The sequence below is a fragment of the Nyctereutes procyonoides genome, unplaced genomic scaffold (assembly GCF_905146905.1).
Source record: "Nyctereutes procyonoides isolate TBG_1078 unplaced genomic scaffold, NYPRO_anot_genome, whole genome shotgun sequence".
Lineage (NCBI taxonomy): Eukaryota > Metazoa > Chordata > Mammalia > Carnivora > Canidae > Nyctereutes > Nyctereutes procyonoides.
Genome location: NW_026575131.1, coordinates 40,547,232 through 40,573,512, shown reverse-complemented (window position 1 = coordinate 40,573,512; position 26,281 = coordinate 40,547,232). Strand labels below are relative to the sequence as shown.

Below are 26,281 nucleotides of genomic sequence, written 5' to 3'. Positions count from 1 at the left end.
GCAAAGGGCTTCAGCTAATCAGCACAGGCCTCCCACTCCTGCATTCCATCTGACTCAACCCTGCTCCCAGCCTACCTAATCACCAGGGCTTCTGGTTTCCTGGAGGACAAAAAGCAGGCCGCAAGGATTCTGGGTAAAATCCGCCCAAAGTCTTCCCCCGCTGTTCCCCCAGGGGGGGCTATGGGTTACTGTGATCAAGAGACACCTGAACATAAAACACAACTATACTTCCACCAAAAATACACTCAAAACAAATTCACAAAACAAAACAATTGAGCAATCTTACCAGGCCTTGCAAACTGAGGGTGTGAGGTGCTGGGCTGAGGGCCAAGAGGAGGAGGGAAAACACAGAGTGTGGGGAGGGGTGAGGGCTCCCGGGATGGCTGCCCGGGCCTTCCACGGCTGCGCCGCCTCTCATCTCTCCTGGCCCAGGCGCTGGCGACCCCTATGGTAGCGGGGGCTCACCTTTGTACTGGGGAGTGAATTTGCGCATCTCGGCTGGGAGAGTCTCGTAGAACTGGTGCTCTCTCGGAACCAGGGGCTTGCATAGAGTCGTCTCGTTGAAGCGGAGCACGCATGAGTGCCCCCCAACCTGATGGACAAAGGGCTCCAGCAGGACGCCCTTAGTGCGGGGCTCCACGTCCATGGCCCTGAAGGCTGGGCTCATCCTCCAGGCGCAGGCGGCAGGGAGAAAGGGGAGGCGGCGGGGTCCAGCGGCCAGCGCGTCCTCCGTCTGTCGTCCGTCTGGCCTCAGGTCCTCGGTTGCGCGGGCTAGGACGCTCTGCTGGAAGCAAAGAGACACTGGCATTGGAAGCGGCCTGGGAGCCGTCTTAAAGCCGCGAGCATTTCTCCAGCAGAGACAAACAGCCAGATCTTAGGCGGGGCTCCGCCCACGCCGCCCACTCCGGCTCCGCCTCCTCCCGCAGAAACAAACAGCCGGAGCTACTGCGGGGCGGGGCCAGATTCCGACAAGCAGGGACTGGCCTCAGGTGTTCCGAAAACAGCCAGTGCCCTCCACTAGGCGGGAAAAATGCAAAGCAACGATAAGGTAAAGTTCCATTTCAAACCTAATAATTCAGATTAAATCTTGCCATTTTCTAGTAAGATTGTTGACTTCATACATTTTTAAAAATATTTTGAGCGAGAGCGAGCGCACGAGGTAGGGCTAGGGGTAGGGGAGAAGCAGGCTCCCTTCCCTCCCCGCTGAGCAGGAAGCCAAATGGCGAGCTGGATCCCAGGACCCAGGGATCACGACCCAAGCAGAAGGCAGACGCTTAAGCGACTGAGCTACCTAGGAGCCCCCATACATACATATTTTTAATACTTCATGTTTTAGAGTAGTTTAAGGTTCACTAAAATTAGACGGAGATAATTGCTCACATAACCATCTACCCCCACACATGCATTGCCTTCTCCGTTATCAATATCCCTCATCAGAGTGGTAGGTTTCTTACAAACTGTGATGAACCTACATTGATTCATCATCATAGTTTACATTAGGGCTAATTCTTAATCATTAATTATGTTTTTATAAAATGCAGTTAAAGGGAAAACCTGCTTACTCACCATCTGGTAAGATTTACTCCCCCAGAGTGCCCCCCCAACCCTAAGGCCAAAGACAAGCCCCATTAAACCTTATTAGCAGCAGAGCTTGGGCCTAGCTTTAATGATTAACGTCTGTATCTAAAAACAACTGATCAAGGCTGGCTAACTCCATTTTAAAAGATACATGGTGTTCTAGGTCAGTGACTATTTTTATCAGTTCTATCCTGATCTCCAAAAGCTGGGGCACACCTTTAAACCAAAGCTGCACTCCTGGGGTAATCAGGGCCTGAGGTTTAGGGCCTTAGACCTGACTTCGCATCTCTAAGCACCCCAGATCTCAGCAAAGCAACCTCAATGCAACTGTTAACCATTTCAAAGCATGTCAAGCTAGTTCTCTGTTTTCTGTCTATAATTTACAAACTACACAGGGGCTACTAGCACTACTGACAGGGTGTTGGACATTTCATTATCTGTACAGGGTTCTTAATGGGAACTGGAAGAGTCCCCCATGTGCCCCAATTGACATGCTGGTGGTGAGAACAGGTCTGCTGAAGATGTGCCCACGTCCTCTAAGGTAAGTAAAGCACCTATTACATGCTAGGTTCATTACAGAAACTTACCTCATTTGGTCCTTGGGATATTTTCTGGGAAGAAGACACTATCCTCTCTGTTGCAAACAATGAAGCTGATTTGGGGAGGTGAGGAAACTCTTCCAGGGCCAGGGACAATAAGCCACAGCTCTCAAATGAACCTCAATCTGTTGGATGCCCTCCTAGGGACACCTCTAGGTCTCAGGGTCTTTGGCACTAATTCCTTGATACAGCGCTCTTCCTATGAACAAGGGACATTTAGCCTATTGTGAAAGTGCCTTCACCATGTATATTTTCTGTTTATAATACAGCCTCCCTTAAAGAGTTTAAATTAGTTGTTAATCTCTTTTTAGAGAGATCCAACTGTAGGCCAACAGGACTTGAGGATTAGGAATCCATAAGCTTTCCTATATGCAAAGAGACGAAAACCAAAGGTCCTGGCACCACCTTCTCATCAGAGAAGCCCTCAGGAGGGAATGTGCTGAGCAGGGTTGTAAGCTCCAAGGAGTACAGTCCAGTCATTCCAGACTCTCTCCAGAAGGTGGAGCTCTGAGATTCTTGGCCACTTGAGCCCTTTCTTAGGGTCTACAGACCAGTTCATACTAATGCACTAAAGAAACCTCTGGAGTAAAAGCAATACCAAAAGAAAGCTACTGTACTGACTTAGACGGTCTGCCAGTACCCAAGCACCAACCAGGTACCATAATTATTAAATTGTCAATGCACAAACACAAAACACTTCCCATGGTCCAGGCTTTAGAATCACAATCCAAACCTTTCATTAAAGTATAAACTGCTTTTGTTACCAGAGTAATGCTAACACCAAAGTGAATCCAAATCCAACTCTGTTCAAGATTCCTTAAATGTACTCAATTAAGTAGAAAAATAAAAATCTCTTTCTCCAGGCATCTCTTACCCATCTAGGGATGGTAAATCTACAACAAAAATTGGTCCCTCATGGCAACTCTAGTGTATGGTGCATGGGTGTGGCTGGAGGCCAAAAGGCCAGGTGAGTGTCTCTATCTCCTCTTCCCAGGTCCTCAGTGTATTCATTAGCTGCTGGGTATGATGTGGCACCTTGCCACCCTGCCCCCCAGCACTCAACTCTGGCAATCCACAGAACATTGCTCCCTAGAGAATAATCATCATCTTGGGTAGAGAGCAAGAAAAATAAGGCTAATCCTCGCCTGACCCAAGCTGATGACAGAGGAAACTGCCAAAAATGAAGCGAAGTTAGGGAGACAACTGATTACCCAGTAGTGAGGTGAAGCCAGATTCTAGTCCCAGTTCAGCCACTTGATTGTTTGGAGAAAGTCTCCAAGTCCCTGGCTCCCTCTGGGTTCCAGCTTTCTGGTTTGTAAAACAGAGAACACAGACCTGGAGTAGCCCTTGTGTGGGTGGTATAATGCAATTAGTGAGTGGTAACCAGTAGTTTGTTTTAACCAAAAAGGAAAAAACAGTAAATATCATTGCATTGCAAATAATAAGTCCTGTTTTGTGATTCTTTTATTTCAATGATTTTTTAAAAGATTTTATTTATTTATTCATGAGAGGCACAGAGAGAAAGAGAGGCAGAGACACAGGCAGAGAAGCAGGCCCCACGCAGGGAGTCCGATGTGGGACTCCATCCCAGAACTCCAGGATCATGCCATGCCCTAGGCTGAACGCAGGCACTCAACCACTGAGCCACCCAGGCATCCTTTTTATTTCAATTATGTTTAGTCTCTCAACATGAGCATAAGTATATGGCTTCACTATACCACATATTTATAATATTTGGGGTTGTGGATGAAGAAGTGGAGCTTGCCCCATCTCTGTGGAAAAATGAAGGATCAAACTTCCCAAAGATTACACAGATCACATCGGCTCCCACTCTAGTGGCCTCAACCTGGCCATAAGAAAGAAAAGTGCCCAAAACACCTGCTCTTTTTCACCTGCTACTTTCTGTTCCACATATGGTTTTAGCAGAGGGATTTTTAAATGTCTCAGTTAGTCTAAGGCCCAGTTTCCCAGGAGTCCTAAGGAGAGTTTTAGTGGTTACTGAGAAGTCCATGCAAAATGTGTGGACCCTGTGACTAGGGAGGGAATAACCATAAAATACTGCCCTCATATTTAGCATCTAAATTTAGTTTTCCACACTGCCTCATATTGGTCCATGAAACGATAAACAAGTAAGGAAAGCAGAACATAATACATCCTAGGACAGGACATAGATTTCCTTTGCAGCCCATCCCCTTAAATCTATTAATCTGGTTTAAGGATCTGCTGGAAACAATGCCTTAATTTCTTAGCTTCTAAAATATTGTAAATAAGGATGCCTGGGTGGCTCAGTTGGTTAAGCATCTGCCTCTGGCCCACTCATGATCCCCAGGGTCCTGGAATGGAGCCCTATGTCTGGTGCTCTGCTGTGCGCTCCCCCTTCATGTTCTCTCTTAACTCTAATAATACAATCTTTTTTAAAAATTTAAAAATAAAATATTGCAAATAAAACAACTATGACTCATGAAAACCCCTGAGCCCTTAGCTCACACGCCTAGAATTTAGCTAATGAGGTTACAAATGGAGTCTGCTGGGGCCACTTAACTTTGCCTCAAGAAAAACCCCAGGGTTGGATAGTCACAGGGGGTGGTGTGAGGCACACCAGCCTGATGGTGGAAAAACAACACTCATCATTCACACCTCCTCTCCATGAGCCCCAGAGCCACCACCATAAGGTATCTGCACACAACCCATGACTACATCACCAGGGTCAGTCACTGGAACTCTTAAATACTGTTGTAGGAATGCAAAAAGTGGTATAGCCACTTTGGAAAACAGTTTGGCAGTTTCTTAGAAAGTTATACATATACTTATTATATGACCCAATAATCCTATTCATATGTATTTGCCTAAAACAAATGAAAACATCTACACAGATCTGTACATCATAGAGATACTATTACAATAGCCAAAAGGTGGAAACCCAAACATCCATCAAATGGGTGAATGAAAAAAGAAAAGAAAAAAAAGAAAAAAAAAAGGTGAATTAATAAACGAACTATGATATATCCATATAATGGAATATTATTCAGCAATAAAAAGGGATATATTGATACATACAACAAAGATTCATAATAAAAGCATTATAAATGAAAAAAGCCAATCACAAAAGATTATATGCTATATGATTCCATTTATATGAAATTATATAAAAAGCAGAACTCTAGAAAGTACACAAATAGCTGCAGAGGTAGGGGAATAGAATTGACTGCAAAGAAGACTAAGAACTTTTAGGAGTAATGAAAATGTTCTACACTGTGACTAGGATGGTAATTATAGGACTACATAAATTTGTCAAAATTCATCAAATTAGACTTAAAATTGAGGAGTCTTATTGTATATAACTTATACTTCATTTGAGGAATTAAATTTTTCTTATACTTTTTAATTTACCAAATTTTCATAAGTACATATTATTTTAATAATCAGGAAAAAATTATACTTAAAAAGATCATATTAGGTGTCAAATAGCTTCTATATGTAAACGCTTTGGTTGAGATTTACTTTACCAGCCATTCTAACTGGGCTCACTTGCCACACACTGAGCACCTTGAGTCACTCCTGCCAAGATGCCCGGGTCACCATCTTGGTCAAAGTAAGGACTCTCCCATCCTTTTGTGCAGGCATTCCCAGATGGTACAGACTTTCAGGGACGGCCACGTTTTCCCTCATAAATCCATGACACCCACTGCTAAACCTAAAACCATTTGCTCACTTTGAAAGCCCAATTTTATCAAGGTCTTAATACTAGCAGACTTCTACCAGTTGCATGGTTATCTTTTTCAATTCTTGTAAAGTCAAAACAAAAGCATCCTTTATACACAAACAAGCAGAACAGAAGCATAAACCCAAAAAACCTTTCTGTAAAACATTCATCAATAGCATCAAATCTGTTATTATACTAGCTTCCTTGTTATTTTTTAAACATACCTGGAATACAACTACCTCAGGGCCTTTGCACTGCCATCTTCTCTGCTTGGTATACCTCTTCCCCCAGGTATTCCCTCCGCTCACAAGCTTACCTCTTTCAGCTCTTTATGCAAATGTCCCTTCTTTAATAAGGTCTTCCTTAGCTACCCCATCTGAAAGTGCCAAATCTTCCTGTCTACACTCCTTTATACAACCTGCTTTATTTCTCTTTAGTACTTATCACCACCATCTAATATACTATGCTTTTTTACTATGTTTTCTTATTTGTCTTATTTTTTGTATCCCCCATCTTGACTCCACCAGAAAACAAAGTCCATAAAGTCAGAGATTTCTGACTGTTCTGTTTACTACTGAGTCTCCAGAGTCCAGAAGAACACTAGCACAGAGTAGGCGCTTCACAGGATGTGCCTCAAATCACTACTATGTCATGAACACTTTCTGCACACAGATCAAAGAACTCAAAAGGCACCCACCGCAATTATCCAAACCCTCACCAATCATAGTGAGTACGATTATTAAAATGAGGTATGAAAAAATAAATTTTTAAAAATGAGGTATGCAACACACTTTACAAAATGTATTTTGCATTTAGAATTCCCCATCTATCAAGTCTGCATTACCTGTGGAGTATAAATGAAGGACCCTGTACCTGAACACTCATCTGGGACCGGGTGGTGTGGAAACATTTCATGTAAACAAAGCTTAAGCTCTTAATGTAATGACAATCAATCTCTTGGAAAATTCTCTCTTATGGAAAATCAGGCAAGAAAAGAATGGTCATGGGCAGCCCCAGTGGCCCAGCGGTTTAGTGCCGCCTTCGGCCCAGGGCGTGATCCTGGAGACCTGGGATCAAGTCCCATGTTGGGCTCCCTGCATGGAGCCTGCATCTCCCTTTGCCTGTGTCTCTGCCTCTCTGTGTGTGTGTCTCTCATGAATAAATAAATAAAATCTTTTAAAAAAAAAGAATGGTCATTCAAGAATAAACTTTAAAAGTGTGGCCTCAGGGCACCTGGCTGGCTCAGTTGGTGGAGCTTGGGACTCTTGATCTCAGGGTTGTAAATTCGCACCCCACATTAGGTGTAGAGATTACTTAAAAAAGGAAAATGGGGATCCCTGGGTGGCTCAGGGGTTCAGCGCCTGCCTTTGGCCCAGGGCGTGATCCTAGGGTCCTGGGATCAGGTCCCACGTTGGGCTCCCAGCATGGAGCCTGCTTCTCCCTCAGCCTGTGTCTCTGCCTCTCTCTCTCTGTGTGTCTCTCATGAATAAATAAAAAAAATCTTTAAAAAAATAAATGCAGCCTCAAGAAGATTAAAATTCTATCATAGTTTAACACAAACATACTAGGGACGCCTGGCTCAGTGGTTGAGTGTCTGCCTTTGGCTCAGGACATCATCCCAGGGTCCTGGGATCAAGTCCCACATCAAAAGCCTGCTTCTTCCTCTGCCTGTCTCTGCTTCTGTGTGTCTCTCATGAATAAATAAATGAAAATCTTTAAAAAATCAAAAACAAAACAAAAATCAAATATAACTAGCATTCAGAAATTCTGTTTTGGTATTGAGTTCTCATCCCAAAGACCCAAGGTTTTCAAGTTGCAAAGTTATCATTAAAAGATAATTATCCGCATCTTTTGCAGGCAAAACAAAGAAAAGCCACGTATTGGTTCTAAGTCTCTGCTGAAGGCCTTCTTCAGCAATGCTAGTGGGTCTGCCATCCAGCCTTATTTTTTTTTTAAGATTTTATTTATTTATTCATAAGAGACACACAGAGAGAGAGGGAGAGAAGCAGAGACACAGGCAGAGGGAGAAGCAGGCTCCATGCAGGGAGCCTGACGTGGGACTCGATCCTGGGTCTCCAGGATCACACCCTGGGCTGAAGGCGCAAACCACCGGGACTGCCCTACCCTCCAGCTTTAAATGAGTTCTTAGCAAGACAATGCAGAAGGAAAAGCATTCCCAGCATGACTTGAACTTACCTGGAAGCTCGTAACAGATGAGGCACAATTTATGGGAACAAAATGAATATATAAAAAGTAGTTTTAGCAAAATAAAGCCAGGAAGGAAGAGGAAAGCTATCAATGTTTGCCTTGTGGGATGTACCAAGGAAAAGGGCTGACCAGACTGACCCATCTGGGTACAGGGCATCAAACTACCACCAACTTCAGGAAAACTCCCACACCGTGCTACAAGATTAAGCCCGATCAGGACATCTCCCTTTTTTTTTTTTTTAAAGATTTTATTTTTAAGTACTCTATACACCTGATGTGGGGCTCAAACTCACAACCCTGAGATCAAGAGTCACATACTCCACGGACTAAGCCAGCCAGGCACTTCCCCACTGAATCAAGACATCTCTTATACTCCATTATGAATGCACTTACTTTCATGTCTAGCAATAGAAGAGTGCATGATGGGCTATCAGGATATTATGAAAAGTTTGCTTATCAATTTTATGATTTTAAAACATTTTTTTAAATTTTTATTTATTTATGATAGAGAGAGGCAGAGACACAGGCAGAGGGAGAAGCAGGCTCCATGCACCAGGAGCCCGACATGGGATTCGATCCCGGGTCTCCAGGATCGCGCCCTGGGCCAAAGGCAGGCGCCAAACCGCTGCACCACCCAGGGATCCCCTGATTTTAAAACATTTGAGAAAATGCTTAGGATATCCTCTTTTAGGTGAAAAAAGCAGATATAAAATTGTATAATGTATAATGTCTGACCTAGGCCCAAAGAATTACAGAAGAAAAGACTAGCAAAAAGTACCAGCTATGCCACTGAATCATACACTTAAAAATGGTTAAATGGTAAACTTCATGTTATGTATATTTTACCACACAAAAAAAATAAAAAAAGTACCAGCTACTCATTGTTCGCCCCCTTCCAAAGCCCTGTAGTCATTACATTAAAAATAGTGAATGCCGCCACCTCTGCCGGAGGCCGCAGCGGGACCTGCACCGGAACCATGTTTCGCAACCAGTATGACAATGACGTCACTGTTTGGAGCCCTCAGGGCAGGATTCATCAAATTGAATATGCAATGGAAGCTGTCAAACAAGGTTCAGCCACAGTTGGTCTGAAATAAAAAACCCATGCAGTGTTGGTTGCATTGAAGAGAGCACAGTCAGAGCTTGCAGCTCATCAGAAGAAAATTCTTCATGTTGATAACCATATTGGTATCTCAATTGCGGGACTTACTGCTGATGCTAGACTGTTATGTAATTTTATGCGCCAGGAGTGTTTGGATTCCAGATTTGTATTTGACAGACCTCTTCCTGTGTCTCGTCTTGTATCTCTAATTGGAAGCAAGACCCAGATACCAACACAACGGTATGGCCGGAGACCATACGGTGTTGGACTGCTCATTGCTGGTTATGATGATATGGGCCCTCACATTTTCCAAACCTGTCCATCTGCCAACTATTTTGACTGTAGAGCCATGTCCATTGGAGCCCGTTCTCAATCAGCTCGTACTTACTTGGAGAGACATATGTCTGGTTTTATGGAATGCAATTTGAATGAACTGGTTAAACATGGTCTGCGTGCCTTACGAGAGACACTTCCTGCAGAACAGGACCTAACTACAAAGAATGTTTCCATTGGAATTGTTGGTAAAGACTTGGAGTTTACGATTTATGATGATGATGATGTATCTCCGTTCCTGGAAGGTCTTGAAGAAAGACCACAGAGAAAGGCACAGCCTGCTCAACCTGCTGATGAACCTGCAGAAAAGGCTGATGAACCAATGGAGCATTAAGTCACAAACCAGTCTATATGTGTATTATCAAATATGTAAGAATGCAGGAGCCCTTACTGATGACAGTAATCTATACTTTGAACCAAAAGATGCGGCGTGGTCTTCTGGTATGTTTTAGGAATCGGTCCAGATGTGTTTTTCCCAAGTAACTTGTCTGAACCATATAATGGTGTGCATTTTTCTTTGAGAGGGTCTATATAATCATTTTCTAGAAAGTATAGTTATCTGTACTAATGTTTTTATATGAAGAACATAGTGTCTTTGTGGTTTTAAAGACAACTGTGAAATAAAATTGTTTCACCTGCCTGTGTAAAAAAAAAAAAAATAGTGAATGCCTTGAAGTCTCCCAGCTCACATATGAGAAAGAAATTTGATACAGGTTTCCCAAATTTGACAACAATCCTAAAAATTGACACGGAATATGATGAATTGTGAACTAAAATAAAGTGTTATAAGTAGTCAGTAATTGGAAGCAGATGGGCATCAACCTAGGGGAGCAACTGTGTGTCCTTTCTATAGAAACATAGAATATGGGAATCCCTGGGTGGCTCGGCGGTTGAGCGCCTGCCTTCAGCCCAGTGCGTGATCCTGGAGACCTGGGATCGAGTCCCATGTCGGGCTCCCTGCATGGAGCCTGCTTCTCCCTCTGCCTGTGTCTCTGCCTCTGTGTGTCTCTCATGAATAAATAAATAAAATCTTAAAAAAAAAAAAAAAGAAACACTGAATATTGTTGTCACAGAAGAGGAAGTCAAAATGCTGCCCCAAAACGTAGGGGAAAAAGTACTGCAGGCTGTAGTATTTGTCTGCTTTTTGAAATGTGAACTTCTGATTTCTTTTTTCATTCTAAATAGTCACTTTCTCATCTACTTGTTTTCATCATTGTAAACTCTTCTGTTTAAAGATGGCAGTTGTAATTATATATTTATATAAATAGAGCATATATGGCCTGATCACCGCCATCATGTGTCACATGCAAGCTCCCGGGAAGGGAGTCCCAGTCGGCTCTGCCCTACCACCACAGCGTCCCCACCTGGCTGAAGCTGACAGCACAAGTACGTTCTGTGACAGGCAATAAAATCTTGAGAATTCTTAAGTCCAGGGACTTGCACCTGATCTCCCTGAGGATCTGTACCATTTGATTAGCTGTTGCTGTTCGAAAGCATCTTGAGAGGAACAGAAAGGATAAGGATGCCAAATTCCGATTGATTCTGATTGAGAGCCGATTTCACCAATTGGCTCGATATTCTAAGACCAAACGAGTCCTCCCCCCTCAACTGGAAATATGAGTCATCCACAGCCTCTACCCTGGTCGCATAAATTTGGCTATGTACTCAAGCAATAAAATCATTGTCCACTAGGGGATCCCTGGGTGGCACAGAGGTTTGGCGCCTGCCTTTGGCCCAGGGCGCGATCCTGGAGACCCGGGATCGAATCCCACATCGGGCTCCCGGTGCATGGAGCCTGCTTCTCCATCTGCCTATGTCTCTGCCTCTCTCTCTTTCTCTCTCTGTGACTATCATAAATAAATAAAAATTAAAAAAAATTTAAAAAAAATCATTGTCCACTAGAAGCAAAAAATAAAATAAATAAATTTATATATATATATGTTATATAAACTTGAGACAGCACAAAACCTGCATCTGCCCTATGCCAAGTGGTAAGATCATTATTCCCTTCTCTTCAAATTGTCTATATATCCCAAACTTCTTGAAATATTCTCAAACTCAGAGCATATGTTACCTTTATAATAGGGACGGAAAATATTAGAGGGAAAAATAAAAGAATTCACGGAGACTAAAACAGGAAAACACATTCAGTTGTTCAGCTCTTGAAAGTTTTAAGCTCATCCACAAAAACAAAAACATTGCCCTAGCCCACACCATGCTCAAAGCTCTAATCCATGATGGAGACCCTGGAAGATGGACCACATGTAAACAAGTAAGGAGAACAACCCAAACACATCCTGCCCCTAAGGTATGTCTAAGGCACTGGAAGACCGGATGAGGAACTGACCAACTCCTCAAGCTTCAACGACAATGGGATACAACCATGCCAGAGACCAGAACCACTGCCTATGGAGTACTTAGTCTATTCTGTGACACCTATGCTCTTACAACACCCCTCGATTTACCTTCCTAATGGATGGAAGTACTGAGGCCCCAGGAGGGCACCATAACAGGTAGACTTCAACACAGAAAACAAGTGATGGAAGAGTTACTGCTGAGAATGGCTGGAATCATAGTCCTAACTTCAAAGGAGCTGCAGCCTGGCTGGCTGGCAGGGTGTCCGTCCACCCCCCCACACACAGCCCCCTACCCCCATACCAAAGCAGCAGAGCCAGAGAGATAAGACACAGAAGCTCTGCACTGACTTGAGACAGATGACTGAGATCCAACACTAGGTATTTGTTTTCTCCCTCATTAACATTTTATTCTAGTTTTAATAAAGGAAAAGCTTTAAGTTGTACGTGGAATTATTTCACTAAAGCCACAATACGGCAGATTCCCCTAATGCTGAGGGACAAATAAAGTGACAGATTCTGTTAAAAAAAATCCAGATATGGACAGCCCCGGTGGCCCAGTGATTTAGCGCTGCCTTCAGCCCCCAGTGTGATCCTCCATCCCGGGATGGAGTCCCGTGTCAGGCTCCCTGCATGGAGCCTGCTTCTCTCTCTGCCTCTGCCTCTGCCTCTCTCTCTCTCTCTGTCATGAAAAAATAAATAAAAATCTTTTAAAAAGTTAAAAAAAATCTTTTAAAAAGTTAAATAAAAATCAATCAATCAATCAATCCAAATAAGCAGGACACCTGGGTGGCTCAGCGGTTTAGGGCCTGCCTTCAGCCCAGGGCGTGATCCTGGAGTCCCAGGATTGAGTTCTACATCGGGCTCCCTGCATGGAGCCTGCTTTTCCCGCTGCCTAGGTCTCTGTGCCTCTCATGAATAAATAAATAAAATATTTTTTAAAAATCCAGATAAGAGGGATCCCTGGGTGGCGCAGCGGTTTGGCGCCTGCCTTTGGCCCAGGGTGCGATCCTGGAGACCCGGGATCGAATCCCACGTCGGGCTCCCGGTGCATGGAGCCTGCTTCTCCCTCTGCCTGTGTCTGCCTCTCTCTCTCTCTCTCTGTGTGTGACTATCATAAATAAATAAAAATTTTAAAAAAAAAATCCAGATAAGCTTTTCTGTAAGGGAAATAGCCTCTCAGATGCTTCATCTCTCTAGAACCACCAGCACAACCACGCTGCCCTATCTCTCTGCCTCAGATCAGATTTCTGGAATGAAAGACTAGCATGTCCCAAGATGGAAGGAGATGAGGAGGAGCTTTAAGCCTACCTAGAAGTATGTTCATCAGAGTTACACTGCTAGAATTACAAAGTTTTAGCAACTTAAAAAGCTTTTTCTAGTAAAACCATAGCACTGCTGCTTCAGGGAAATTAAAATTAATTCTAAAGTGTCACATGTTCTCTTTCTCAGAATATCACATTTCTTATAAAGAATTAAATGCATTTCATACACACACCAAGAATTTTCAGTCCTCCTTAAAAAGACCATTACTCCTCTTTCAAGAGTTATTCTCCATCTCCAGTCTTCTCCTTGGTGCAGTCTATGACTCCTCACACCACCTTGTAGGAAACAGACACAACAGAAACACACCGAAGTGACTGCTTCAGACTACAACTGAAATTGCTGTGAGGTCTAAATCTGTGAGGGATTTTCCTACCTTGAGTCATAGTTCTCTCCTCTCTTGTGCCGACAAGTAATGGTCCATTCACTGGCTTTAGGCAAGATTACTTGCTTTCTGCATGTGGTCAATGTTTACCCCTACTCATCGCTCAGTTGGCTCCCAAACCAGATGACACATGAACTCATTCTCTGAAACACAGGGAGCCAAAAATGATTCAGTCCTTATGGACAGCCACAAAACCCAGGCAACCCTGACCTGCCCAGGACAGCACTCCAAGTGTTGTACCTGCTGATGGAGGGACCAAGGTGTGTCCTGCACTGCACCGGGTACTGTGTTCCAGGGAGTGCAATTTCTTCCAAGTCCTTGCAAAACCTCACTCAGGTAAATACTCTCTCCTCAAGGGTCTGCAAAGTGGCCCAGGCTCACAGCATCAATCTGGAAGTTTTTGTTTTGTTTTGTTTTTTTAACATTTATTTTGAGAGAGAAAAAGAGTGCAAGGAGAACAGGGAGAGAAAGTCTTAAGCAGACTTTCTGCTGAGTGTGTAGCCCAACATGGGGCTTGATCCTATGACCCAGAGATCATGATCTGAGCTGAAACCAAGAGTAGAGTGCTCAAACGACTGAGCCACTCAGGTGTCCCCCAATCTGGCAGCTTTTATCACAAACTACTCAGAGGTGTTCCTCTGTGACAAACCAGAAAAGAATGATATGTGTGTGAGAAAATTCTTTATGCTGGCACAGGTCACAGCTCTATGCCATTTGCCAGTCATCCTCCAGAAGTCCTGAGATTTCTTTCCAAAATAAAGCATAACAAAAAATTTACAAATTTCAAAGATATCAAATTCAACCACAGCCAGTTATGAAGCAAATCATAATACACTGACTCCTTCGGAATCACCCAGCTTTTAAGAAGGGCAGTGACTTCAGTCACTCCAGAGCACATTTGAGGACTGGGAGGGAAGGCAGATGGGACACTTTTGACATCTTACCTCTTTGTTCCGTTTTTGGCACTATACAAAGAGCCTCCAGTATTTTTTTAAAAAAAAAACACTGTTTTGAGAGTAAGATTAATCATTCCTGGAAGAGGAGAGGCCTGTCCCCTCTTTTTCCAGTCGTCACCTGCCCTAAACCTCTTGGCCACATCCATCAGTTTTTCAGAGTCCAGAGACTTTCAGCTGCCACTTGGTACCTCTGCATCTGAGGCTTACAGTCCTACCCTGGCCTCCAAGGAGGTGCAGCATCCTAATCAACCTAATCAACCCATAAGGCCCTCAACCCCAGGAAGGTGTTGCTGTATCTGTCCCATGAGGCCCAGCATAAATACTACAAAGGGCAGGGGCAGCTCAAGGGAGCTGGGGAAAAGACACTTGGGTTCCCATACTCTCTGATAAGGACAGAGCAATAAAACCCAAACCCTCAGCAAGGAGTTGGCAATCAACTCCACTATCTCTCCTCGAGGCACTCACCTCAGAGAACAGACACTGTTCATGGAAGGACACTTTTCACTGCCTTACATGAGTAGAGCATAAAGGCAGAAAACTTGAAAATGTTCATTAAGAACTGACTCATTTAGGAAGACCATCATCTCGGCAATATTCAATTAAATAGTTTAAGAGTGGTGTATGTTTTTCCTGTCATGTTCAAGTTCATAAAAACATACATTCTGGGACGGCTGGGTGGCTCAGTGGTTGAGTGTCCGCCTTTGGCTTGGGGCGTGATCCTAGAGTCCCGAGACCGAGTCCCACATTGGGCTTCCTGCATGGAGCCTGCTTCTCCCTCTGCCTAGATCTCTGCCTCTCTGTCTTTCATAAATAAATAAATCTTAAAAAAAAAATACATTCTGTGGTCAAATACACTATCTAGCCTTCTTCTTTGCTGGAGATAGCTCTCGGCAATCTCCCAAGGAAAGGATCTGATTCTGTTTAGCATGAGAACCAACACATGTTTAGCATGTGGAGGTGTGTGCTGGTCCACACACCTCCACAGAGCACCTTGTAAAAGAAGCTAAAGTGAGACCCCTACAGAGATTTAGCATCACTTCTTGCTCATGAGAGGGGAAGAATGAGCTAAAGGCGCAATCCACAGACACCAAGTTTCAAGCACATTAAACAAATGGGCATCAGAGTGAAAAATGGCAGGCTTGGAGCTATGTTAATCCCAAGACAAATGTTCCTGCAGCCTTAGCAATGACATCTCAATCCCAGATAAAAAGTCCTATCTAGAGTTAGTTTCTTGAAGGTGATGCAAGATTTTTACATTCCCCAAGGCAGTAAGATGGAACTCACATAGCCCATGGGGCCTCTCATTTCTGAAGTATGCACCTGGGGACAGAAAAGCCTGGAGCAGAAACAGCAGCACTAGCCAAGTGTTCTGTCTTCTCGATTTCTAACACATCTTATTAAAAGAAAAAAAATTAATCTTCTTTAGGCTTGGGAATAGACACTCAATTTCTAAATCATGTATGAGTGTCTCAAATAAGATAAATGGATGGAAACATAGAACAAGTAATACTAAATGATCTCCCATTTTGATCATGACTTTCAGTTAAATACATTCGCAAGAGTGAAGACAAGCAAACAGACCCAGCATTGCAAAGAAAGTTTTGTGAATTCTCTACAACAGAAACCAAACAGAAGAGGCCCAAGAGGCCCAGACTGACCCCAACTGCCCTGAGAGTTTATGACAGCAGGTACTGGAACTCCATCTCCAAATCACAAGGGTTTCAGAAACAACCCAAAGTCTGAAACTCTTCAGTCCAGAATGGGATGAGATCATCCCAGGAACAAAAAGGACACAGATGAAAGACTTAGTATAGTGAGGGTCCCAGGAGAAGGTGCTGGAGCTATTATTTCAATTTTCCATGGACAGGGTGCTGTAGGTACTGACAAAATAAGCAACAGCTACATTTCACTAACATTTAAAATCAAATCAAGGGGGCAGCCCCTGTGGCTTAGTGGTTTAGCACTGCCTTCAGCCCAGGGCCTGATCCTGGAGACACGGGATCAAGTCCCACATCTGGCATCCTACATGGAGCCTGTTTCTCCCTCTGCCTGTCTCTCTCTCATGAATAAATAAATAAAATCTCAAAAAAAAAAAAAAAAAGAAACCTATCAGATTTCTTTAAAAAAAATTAATAATCAAATCAAATCAAATCAAGGGACGCTGGGATGGTTCAATGATTGAGCGGTCTGCCTTTGGCTCAGGGCATGATCCCAGGGTCCAGTGATAAGAGTCCCGCATCCAGCTCCCCACAGAGAGCCTGCCTTCTCCCTCTGCCTATGTCTCTGCTTCTCTCTCTGTGTCTCTCATGAATAAATAAATAAATACAACTTTTAAAAATAAATTAATTAAAATAAAATAAAGGCACAATTTTTCTGTTTAACCAATTGGTTTTGCTATTCCGACCTGGAGACCATACTCTCAACCATTTCAGTCTTAATTAAATGGCATCTTGGGCAGCCCAGGTGGCTCAGCGGTTTAGTACCACCTTTAGCCCAGGGCCTGATTGGGTGACCCAGGATCGAGTCCCATTTCCGGTTCCCTGCATGGAGCCAGCTTCTCCCTCTGCCTGTGTCTCTGCCTCTCTCTCTCTCTCTCTCTCTGTGTCTCCCATGAATAAATAAATAAAATCTTTAAAAAAAAAAACTGGCATCTCAGCAGTTTTAAGCACAAAAACGCTTCCAATCTTCCATGTAAAATAGTGTGCTACATCCTCCCTGGTCCCAAGGCAACTCACTGTGGGGCATACTACCACAACCAACAGCAGGAAGAGCTTGCTTCCTCCCTTCATCCCCAGGGCTTAACCACGTGCAGTGGTGGCCTTTAACACAGGTCAAGGGGAAAAGACTTTCAGGAAGACAAAAGGGCCAGTGGAGGGGGGGCTATAATGGAAATGAGAGATACAGGAGTCCTTTGGAATGCATTATATATTATGTGAACAATACTCCATAAAGCTGTTATATAGAAAAAAAAATCAATACAGTAACAGGGTCACACTGAAGAGATTACAACCAGCTTGGGGTAGAGGTTCCAGTGACAATGTCACATCTCTACCACTAAGAGGTGAAGGTAGAGTGCTCAGGAGGAGAGCACCTCCAAATGTGGCTATGAGAATAGCAAAGAAGAATGCAGACAAATTGGAATAGGACTAATTCACAAAATATGTGGGTAAAAAGCATAGCTTCTAAAGGAATACATTGTTTTAGATAATAGTTGTGTACATGCAATTAAAAATAATAAGTATTATAGGAAAGTCAACTTCCAAGTACATCTCTTTAAGTTTATGTAATACACTTTTGAGTTGTATAAAAAAATTCGTTTAAATCTCCCTGGCAGGGATCCCTGGGTGGCGCAGTGGTTTGGCACCTGCCTTTGGCCCAGGGCGCGATCCTGGAGACCCGGGATCAAATCCCACATCGGGCTCCCAGTGCATGGAGCCTGCTTCTCCCTCTGCCTGTGTCTCTGCCTCTCTCTCTCTCTCTCTCTCTCTCTCTCTATCATAAATAAATTAATTAATTAAAAATAAATAAATAAATAAATAAATAAATAAATAAATAAATCTATCTCCCTGGCAAATTGGGGCCTACCTTATCTTGGGGTATACCTGGTGCTTAGCCTTCTCTTCATGCCTGTCTTCATCTGTAAACCAGGCACAGTACAGTTTACAAAGGTGCTCTGAGGGGATCGTGTCCCACGTTGGGCTCCCTGCAGGGAGCCTGCTTCTCCCTCTGCCTGTGTCTCTGCCTCTCTGTGTCTCTCATTAATAAATAAATAAAATCTTAAAAAAAAAAAAAAAAAAAAACAAAACAAAGGTGCTCTGAGGTGGGAAAGAGTAAAACATCTAGCCTCTGCTTGGCTTGCATGCAATGCACTCTTCAAAAACAGGCTGTCCTCCGCCCCCTACTGCCCTGCAGTTCTTCCAAAGAGTCTACTGGGAGACAGAGGCCACAGGAGGGACCAGACAGTATGGCCTCTGGAAGGAGAGTGAAGAAAGGAGGCTTTAACACCAGGCAGAGGAATGGAGTGCCACGGGACATCCTGCCTAGCCTTTAAAGAAACAGGTTTTTAAACTGGTTACAAGTGTGATAAAATGACCACCATTATTAGTTTGGGAGCCTCTTCAGTTTGCAGATTTTCTCCCATATGCTTTTTTTTTTTTCCCCATATGCTTTTCTATTTACATAAACAGGATCAGGCTGTTTTGCTTTTCTCCCCCCAATAAAACCAGCTTTATTTTTCTCATCTTTTTAAAAAATTGTGATGAAATATACACAACATAAAAGTTACCTTTTTAAACTATTCTGGGGTGTACAGTTCAGTGGCACTAAGTACATTCACAATACTGTGCAACAATTGGGACACCTGGGTGGCTCAGTGTTTTAGCACCTGCCTTCGGCCCAGGGCGTGATCCTGGAGTCATGGGATCGAGTCCTACATTGGGCTCCCTGCATGGAGCCTGCTTCTCTCTCTGTGTCTCTCAGAATAAATAAATAAAATCTTAAAAAAAAAAATACTGTGCAACAATTACCACCACCCATCTCCACCACTTTTTCATCCTCCCAAACTCAAATTCTGCACCCATTAAACAATAACTACCCAGTCTCCCAACCCCCAAGCCCCTGGCAACCACCATTCAACTTTCTACCTCTATGAATCATACTACCCTGGTTTTTCATACAAGTAGGGTCATTCAATATTTGTGTTTTGCCACTTTCCCCCACTAAACTATATGCCTTAGCCATACCTCTGTACAGATTTCAAGGGCAGCATGTTATTCACATAATCCTAATGTATTATTCTTTTAAAAGATTTTATTTATTTATTCATGAGAGACCCCGGGGGGGGCGCACAGAGACACAGGCAGAGGGAGAAGCAGGCTCCATGCAGGGAACCCAACGTGGGACTTGATCCCAGGTCTCTAGGATCATGCCCTGGGCCGAAGGCGGCGCTAAACCGTTGAGCCACCTGGGCTGCCCGTTTCCTAATGTTATTTTTTAACTTCACTATTGACGCTATTTTTTTACAATAATAATGCAATGAGTGTCTTTGTAGTGGTCTTTGTACTCTTGCGGAAGAATTTCTGTAGGAAAATTCCTAGAAGTAGAATTGCTGGGACAGAGCATAGAGGTTGCACCCACTATTTCACTCTTCCCTGTAATGTCTGTGAGCCACCAAGGATTGTGGGGCAGGGTGGTGACATTTTCCCTAGGGAAAATTAACCAGGCAGCCTGGGTGGCTCAGCGGCTTAGCACCACCTTCAGCCCAGAGCATGATCCTGGAGACCCGGGATCGAGTCCCACGTCAGGCTCCCTGCTTGGAGCCTGCTTCTCCCTCTTCTGCCTCTCTCTCCTCTCTGTATATTCTCATGAATAAATAAATAAAATCTTAAAAAAAAAAAAAAAGAAAAGAAAAAGAAAGAATAGAAAAAGAAAAAAAGAAGAAAATTAACCAGGCAGAGAAAAGGGAAAACCTGGTTTCACAGACACCCAGCATGTCACTACTGCAATGGCATGGGAAGAAGGATAGTGTCAGCAAGAACCAGCATTTATTGAGGTCTTCTGTCCACATTCTTACTTAAGGAGCAAACAAAAAGATTCGATTCTTTTTTTTTTTTTTAAAGATTTTATTTATTTATTCATGAGAATGCACAGAGAGGAGAGAGAGAGAGAGGCAATGCAGGCAGAGGGAGAAGCAGGCTCCATGCACCGGGAACCGACGTGGGATTTGATCCCGGGTCTCCAGGATCGCGCCCTGGGCCAAAGGCAGGCGCCAAACCGCTGCGCCACCCAGGGATCCCCAAAAAGATTCGATTCTTATACACATTAGAAGCACATGTGAAGGGGATGCCTGGGTGGCTCCATGGTTTGGTGCCTGCCTTTGGCCTGGGGCGAGATCCTGGAATCCCGGGATGGAGTACCACATCAGGCTCCTAGCATGGAGCCTGCTTCTCCTTCCTCCTGTGTCTCTGCCTCTCTCTCTCTCTCTCTGTCATAAATAAATAAATAAACAAATAAATAAACAAATCTTTTTTAAAAAAAGAAGCACATGTGAAAAGGGAGGTTTGAGAGAAGAAAAAATTTTAAACTTAAGAAAAACTGCTAGTGCTTAGAAAGCTCTCAAGCTACTCCATTACATTCTATACCATAAAAATGTTTTGTTCCAGGTAACTGTGGGCTCATGAATTTAGTTATCTGGTTATTTGAAGATTTTAAAACCAAAGGTGAAAGAGGCGGCAGTAATACTGCCTTCACAGTCCTGAGTTTGCAGAAGGAAGGAGATGATAGCAGGAGTACCCCTAACAGCTGCAACCTCTAGGAGACCATCAGGATCAAGACCAAGCTGATCTCTCCAGCCTCTTCCAGAATGAGCTTCCTTCTCTCATGGGTCTCTCCTACTTCATCCCTGGGGTGGGAAGTGGGAAAGAGTCCCAACAGCTTTTAGGCTGAGACCCCCTTCTCCAGACACCTGTCCCACCTAGAATGACCTCTCCACATTCAGTGGCACACTCAGGAGGGCACAAATTCTCCTCCCTTCTCCAATGTACCCAGAGAGCCTGGTGCCCAACTTCCACAGGGGAATTAAGGGAGGAAGGGGGGGGAAGAGTAGAGAAACGGGATTTAGTAGATGGCCAGGTGTACCACACTGTTCTTAATCCTTCTGGGGGTTACTGACCCCCTGGAGAATCTGAGACATCTGTGGGCCTCTATCCTAAAAAATGTACAACTCTCACTGCACTCTACATACAGACTGGAGTGTGCATACCCATGGACCCTATCTTCAGAACCCAATACGGGGAATCAAATTAGAGGGATGAGTCAGATATTGAGCATTCCCACGTCATAACAAAATGTTTGGTTCATGAAGTCAGAAACCACTCAGAAGACACTGAGTTGAGCTGCAGACTCTTAACATATAAGGGGATGGTCAAGCACTCAAGAAATATTCAGCAGACTGGGATCCCTGGGTGGTGCAGCGGTTTAGCGCCCGCCTTTGGCCCAGGGCGCGACCCTGGAGACCCGGGATCGAATCCCACGTCAGGCTCCCGGTGCATGGAGCCTGCTTCTCCCTCTGCCTATGTCTCTGCCTCTCTCTCTCTCTCTCTCTCTCTCTCTCTCTCTCTGTGTGTGTGTGTGTGTGACTATCATAAATAAATAAAAAAATTAAAAAAAAAAAAGAAATATTCAGCAGATAGTTGGGAGCAATGGAATTGAAGCTTGAGTGAACTTACCTGAAAACAAGAGTTGGAGATTACCTACAAAAGGAAGACAGAAGGCACTCTAAGAGTAATGTGCAAAGAACACTGAGTCAGGGCCCCCAGAGGTGTGAACTGCCTGTGAGGAGAGGGTGCAAGGTCAGCACAAGAGAGGGAGGTCTATAAAAAGACAAAGAGGTAGAACATCTACATCCTCCTAGAAGTCATGGGTAAGAATCTCCTCCTAGTTTCACATTGAAAATCTAGGGTTCATACCCTTTGGACTACATGACACAGAGGGAGGAGAATCTTGCACTGTGTGGCACTTCATGTCCCTGACAGCCTTCAGAGTCATGATTTGGGGCTCAGTTTTGAGTGAGCGTTTTTTTTTTTTTTAAGATTTTATTTATTTATTCATGAGAGACACAAAGAGAGAGGCAGAGACAGAGACATAGGCAGAGGAGAAGCAGCCTCCATGCAAGGACCCTGATGTGAGACTCGATCCCAGGACTCCGGGACAATGCCCTGGGCCAAAAGCACACACTCAACTGCTGAGCCACCTAGGCATCCCTTGAGTGAGCCTTGGCAAAGCTTTCACAACTTCTTCACTGAAAAGATATACAGGAGCAACCCCCTTCAATCCAGTCATCATAGTCAAAAGGTCTCAAGTAAAGGAAATGATCAGCAAAAGCCAGCATATAGGATCCTAAAGATAAATGACAGTTGCTGCAACAAAACTACAAGAAAAATAGAATGAGCATATATAAATTTAAGAAAAAAAGATACCTCAATCAAATGCAATGTGCAGACTACTTATTTGGATTCTGATATGAACCAATCAACTGTAAAAATATTATTGGAGAGACGCCTGGGTGGCTCAGCAGGTGAGCGCCTGCCTTGGGACCAGGGTGTGATCCTGAAGTCCGGGGACTGAGTCCCACATCGGGCTCCCTACATGGAGCCTACTTCTCTGTCAGCCCCCCCCCAACCCCCCGTGTCTCTCATGAATAAATAAAATCTTAAAAAAAAATTATTTGAAAATCAGAGCCATTTGACCATAACCAAATGTTTAGGTGGGGAAAAAGATATTATCAATGTTTGGGTTTTTTTAAAATATATTTTTTTTAATTTTTATTTATTTATGATAGGCACACAGTGAGAGAGAGAGAGAGAGGCAGAGACACAGGCAGAGGGAGAAGCAGGCTCCAAGCACCGGGAGCCCGACGTGGGATTTGATCCCGGGTCTCCAGGATCGCGCCCTGGGCCAAAGGCAGGCGCCAAACCACTGCGCCACCCAGGGATCCCGTTTGGTTTTTTTTTTTAAGATTTTATTTATTTATTCATGAGAGACACAAAGAGGAGGTAGAGACGCGCAGAGGAAGAAGCAGGCTTCCCGAGGGAAGCCGGATGTGGGACTCGATTCTGGGACCCCAGCATCATGCCCTGAGCCACAGGCAGATGTTCAACTGCTGAGCCACCCAGGCGTCCCTCATCATTGGTTTTTAGGCAGAATAATGGTATTGTAGATACCCTGGGCAGCTTCTTATCTCTTAGAGATACTCAATGAAATACTGATGGAAAAACTACATCCTGGGACTATGCCACCTAAAAAGATTCAGGTTTTGTTTTTAAGATGGAGGAGACAGGCAGTGAGATGAAACAAGATCAACTAAGAGTTTGTAACTCCAACTGGTGATGGATGACAGACCTAAACCAACTGTGCACCAGTTTAAGAGGCTGTCTTTTCCTTCAAACTCTGAGGTGGATTGCAAATCCAATTTTAGGGAGGGAAAAGGACTTTTTATTTTGTTACCAGAATATATTGCAAAACATAATACTACTTGTTACTTTTATTACTCAGTATTCACACAGGCAAAAATATAATTATTTAAAAAACAAAAACACGCTTTAAAATGTAATCACACAAGAGAAATCATCTGCTTACCTTCCACTGCACAAAAACATGTTCAATTTGTTAGGGCGATTACTCACTAGGTAAAATAACTTCACTTAAAGGGAAAATTCTTCCCCAGAGCATCCTCTTTATGAACTAAACAATGGAAAATTTTCACCTCAGCAAGCTGGCCTTGGAGGCTCAGGCTCAACCCTGTTGCCTAGATACCAGTGACATCTCCAGTGCTTACAGAAGGCTCTGGCACCTCTCTGCAAGGGAGCCTGGCTAAGGTTCATCAGTCAGCAGTTGCTCCTTCCTTCCACATTCCACTACTATGACAGACACAGGGATGGTATATGGTGTACTGGTCTGCCATTTGCGAAGCCCCAAAGCACAAAAGAACTCTATTCCATCTGCAAGTGGTTTTTACAATTTTATCAACTCTGGTGCTGGTTCTTATGTACTTGATTTCTAACAATTCCTGTGAATTCTAGTCTAAAGTCACAAAGCAAATAAATCAGTTGGAATAAGAGTGAACAGTTCAACTGACTTTTTCTCCAAAGAAAAAGTTACTAAGATCAACTGGTTTTTTATGTCAAATATGATAAAGTATTCATTTCACCAGCTTCTAATTATGATAGTGGCTTAAGTTAAAAGAATAACACCACCCCCCTGAAACTTCTTTTTAAAAACTTAACACCAGGCTACAGGATGCAATTATACAAACCTCACAGCAGCAACACAAGTAAATAAGCACCTGAGTTTGCTTAAAATGTAACCCTGCTTAAAAAGCAAATACTGCAAACATTTTAAATACTAGAATTCATCAAAATTACTGTAATCATGGTGCTTTATTAAAAAAAAAAATCACAAAACTGGTGAACTGCAACATTTTCGTTACCGCTTTTCAAAAGTTTCGACAACTATTCTTTCCAAAGACTTTATTCTTATGTACCTTTAACTACCAAAATGTTTCATTCCAAGCAGTAACTAGTTCTATTTCCATGGGATTTAAGAGCACTAGGCTTGACTGTTTTCTACATTCTGTTTTCACAACACTTGAGGGCTCTTTTTTTCTGCAAGTGCAGCTTTCTGGACGTAGGAAACCGAAGGATACAAATCATTAGGATAGGAGGCAAAAACAGTCTTGAAGCAAAAGAGAAAGAAATGAAAGCTCCACCCACGGTGAAGCTTACCACTATTAGAGAAGACATCCTGTGATCCATTTTAGGACTTTTGGAGAAGATGATGTGCAGATTTCCTCACCAGCGACCCGCTGACAGGCCCAACTGGCATTCAACGCTCAAAATGGCTGCACATCTGCCAGCCCCAGGTAGGCAGCACCTGAGGCGGTGGGCTGGCTCCTCCACTCAAAGACTCGAGGAGAACCCCTCGCAGTAACCCGGGGGCCCATGGGAAGCAATGACCCAGGAGATCTTTCCCCACGAAGACCTGGAGGAAACCTTCCCAGAGAGATCCTGCACCGCCAAAACAACCGGGAGACCCCCTCGATGACCAGAGAAGATTCTGCCCCTCAAAATCCGGGACGATATTCTCCACCCACCCCATCCCCGCCCCCAGTAACCTGAGGAAATAATGCCTTTCTCAAATGACCGGGGGATATCCGGCCCCACGAAGACCCAGGGACATCTCCCCGCCCCCAGGACCGCGAGAGAGCCCCACCCCAAATAACACGGGGACACCCCTCATGACCAGAGACCGCGCCTGCGAACGGCCCGGAGACCCCCTCTCCCAAATCTACCTGGGCGGCAGAGCCACAGGCTGCTCAAGGCGGGGATTACCTGCGGCCTCAGCCCGTCCCGCGGCGCTTCCGTCCTATTGTTTCTCTCCCATCAAGATGGCGGCGGCCGCGTCGAGCCCCGCCCCCCGCGCCTCGCTCCCGGAGCCCCCTCGCTATTGGCTCGCCCCGGGAGCCCGGCTCGCGGACTGGGCAGCGCGAAAAGCGCTGTTGCTAGGGCGCCGGGATCCAGGCAGCGGCTTCCGGGAGGGGCGGGGCACCGGGCGGGGCCAGAGATGCTGCGGGCCTCGCTTGCCTTCCAAGGGGCAGGATGGCCAGGCAGGTTAGGTGGGTGGTTGGGTGGACAGATGGGCTTTGGGTTTGTGGGTGCAATGAGGGATCCCTGGGTGAACGCATGGCTCAACCACTAGTCCCATTTTTCCAGAGTCCGGGGTGGGGTTCCCGGAGTGTGGACTTTTCAAGGTTAACATTGAGACAGTCTGCAGCAAACTGGGAATTTCGTCCCCCTAGCAGATGGATGGACAGAGGACTAGATGTGGATGGAAGGAAAGATGGACAAAAGAGGGACTGTAGACGGTGAGTAAAGGAATGGTTATATGCACAGATGGATAGATGACTAGATAGAGAGGGGTGGACGCAGGAATGGCTGTAGAGTCCTCTGGGGACTGGTGGATGACCCCGTGCCCACCCTAGGTCATACCAACCTCCACACTGCAGGGCTTGTGTGAAGCGCATTTGCCTTGGGTCCTATGGGTTGGCCAGAAGGGCTCCCACCTGAGTGGATGTCAGTGTGGCTGGGAAACTCGAGGGAGGAGGAAGGTGGTACTGAAGTGGTCAGAGCCTCCTGCCTGATCTCTGTTCTCTCTGTAAGGGAGGCCCACGTTGCTGCATGAGCAC

General features: G+C 44.3%; 1 protein-coding gene and 2 pseudogenes across 10 annotated transcripts in view; 2 read left to right on the top strand and 1 right to left on the bottom strand.

The window, feature by feature from the left end:
- The window catches only part of IP6K2 (inositol hexakisphosphate kinase 2), a 36,114-nt gene extending 10,574 nt beyond the window's left edge, over window positions 1–25,540 (bottom strand). The window contains exons 1-4 of one of the 10 annotated variants that reach the window (XM_055343417.1): window positions 25,428–25,496; window positions 13,577–13,728; window positions 13,376–13,478; window positions 466–784 (exon numbers count right to left, since the gene is read on the bottom strand). In XM_055343417.1, the coding sequence (XP_055199392.1) occupies window positions 466–667 (202 nt within the window). In that variant the 5' untranslated portion in view covers window positions 668–784; window positions 13,376–13,478; window positions 13,577–13,728; window positions 25,428–25,496. Of the gene's footprint in view, window positions 1–465; window positions 785–2,165; window positions 2,472–13,375; window positions 13,479–13,576; window positions 13,729–18,126; window positions 18,242–25,387 lie in introns of those variants that run through there. The other 9 variants (XM_055343421.1, XM_055343415.1, XM_055343422.1 and 6 more) reach the window with 9 other exon arrangements.
- On the top strand, window positions 958–10,325 carry LOC129521696 (proteasome subunit alpha type-1-like; annotated as a pseudogene).
- On the top strand, window positions 10,819–11,215 carry LOC129521697 (40S ribosomal protein S13-like; annotated as a pseudogene).
- Window positions 25,541–26,281: the final 741 nt, after the last annotated feature.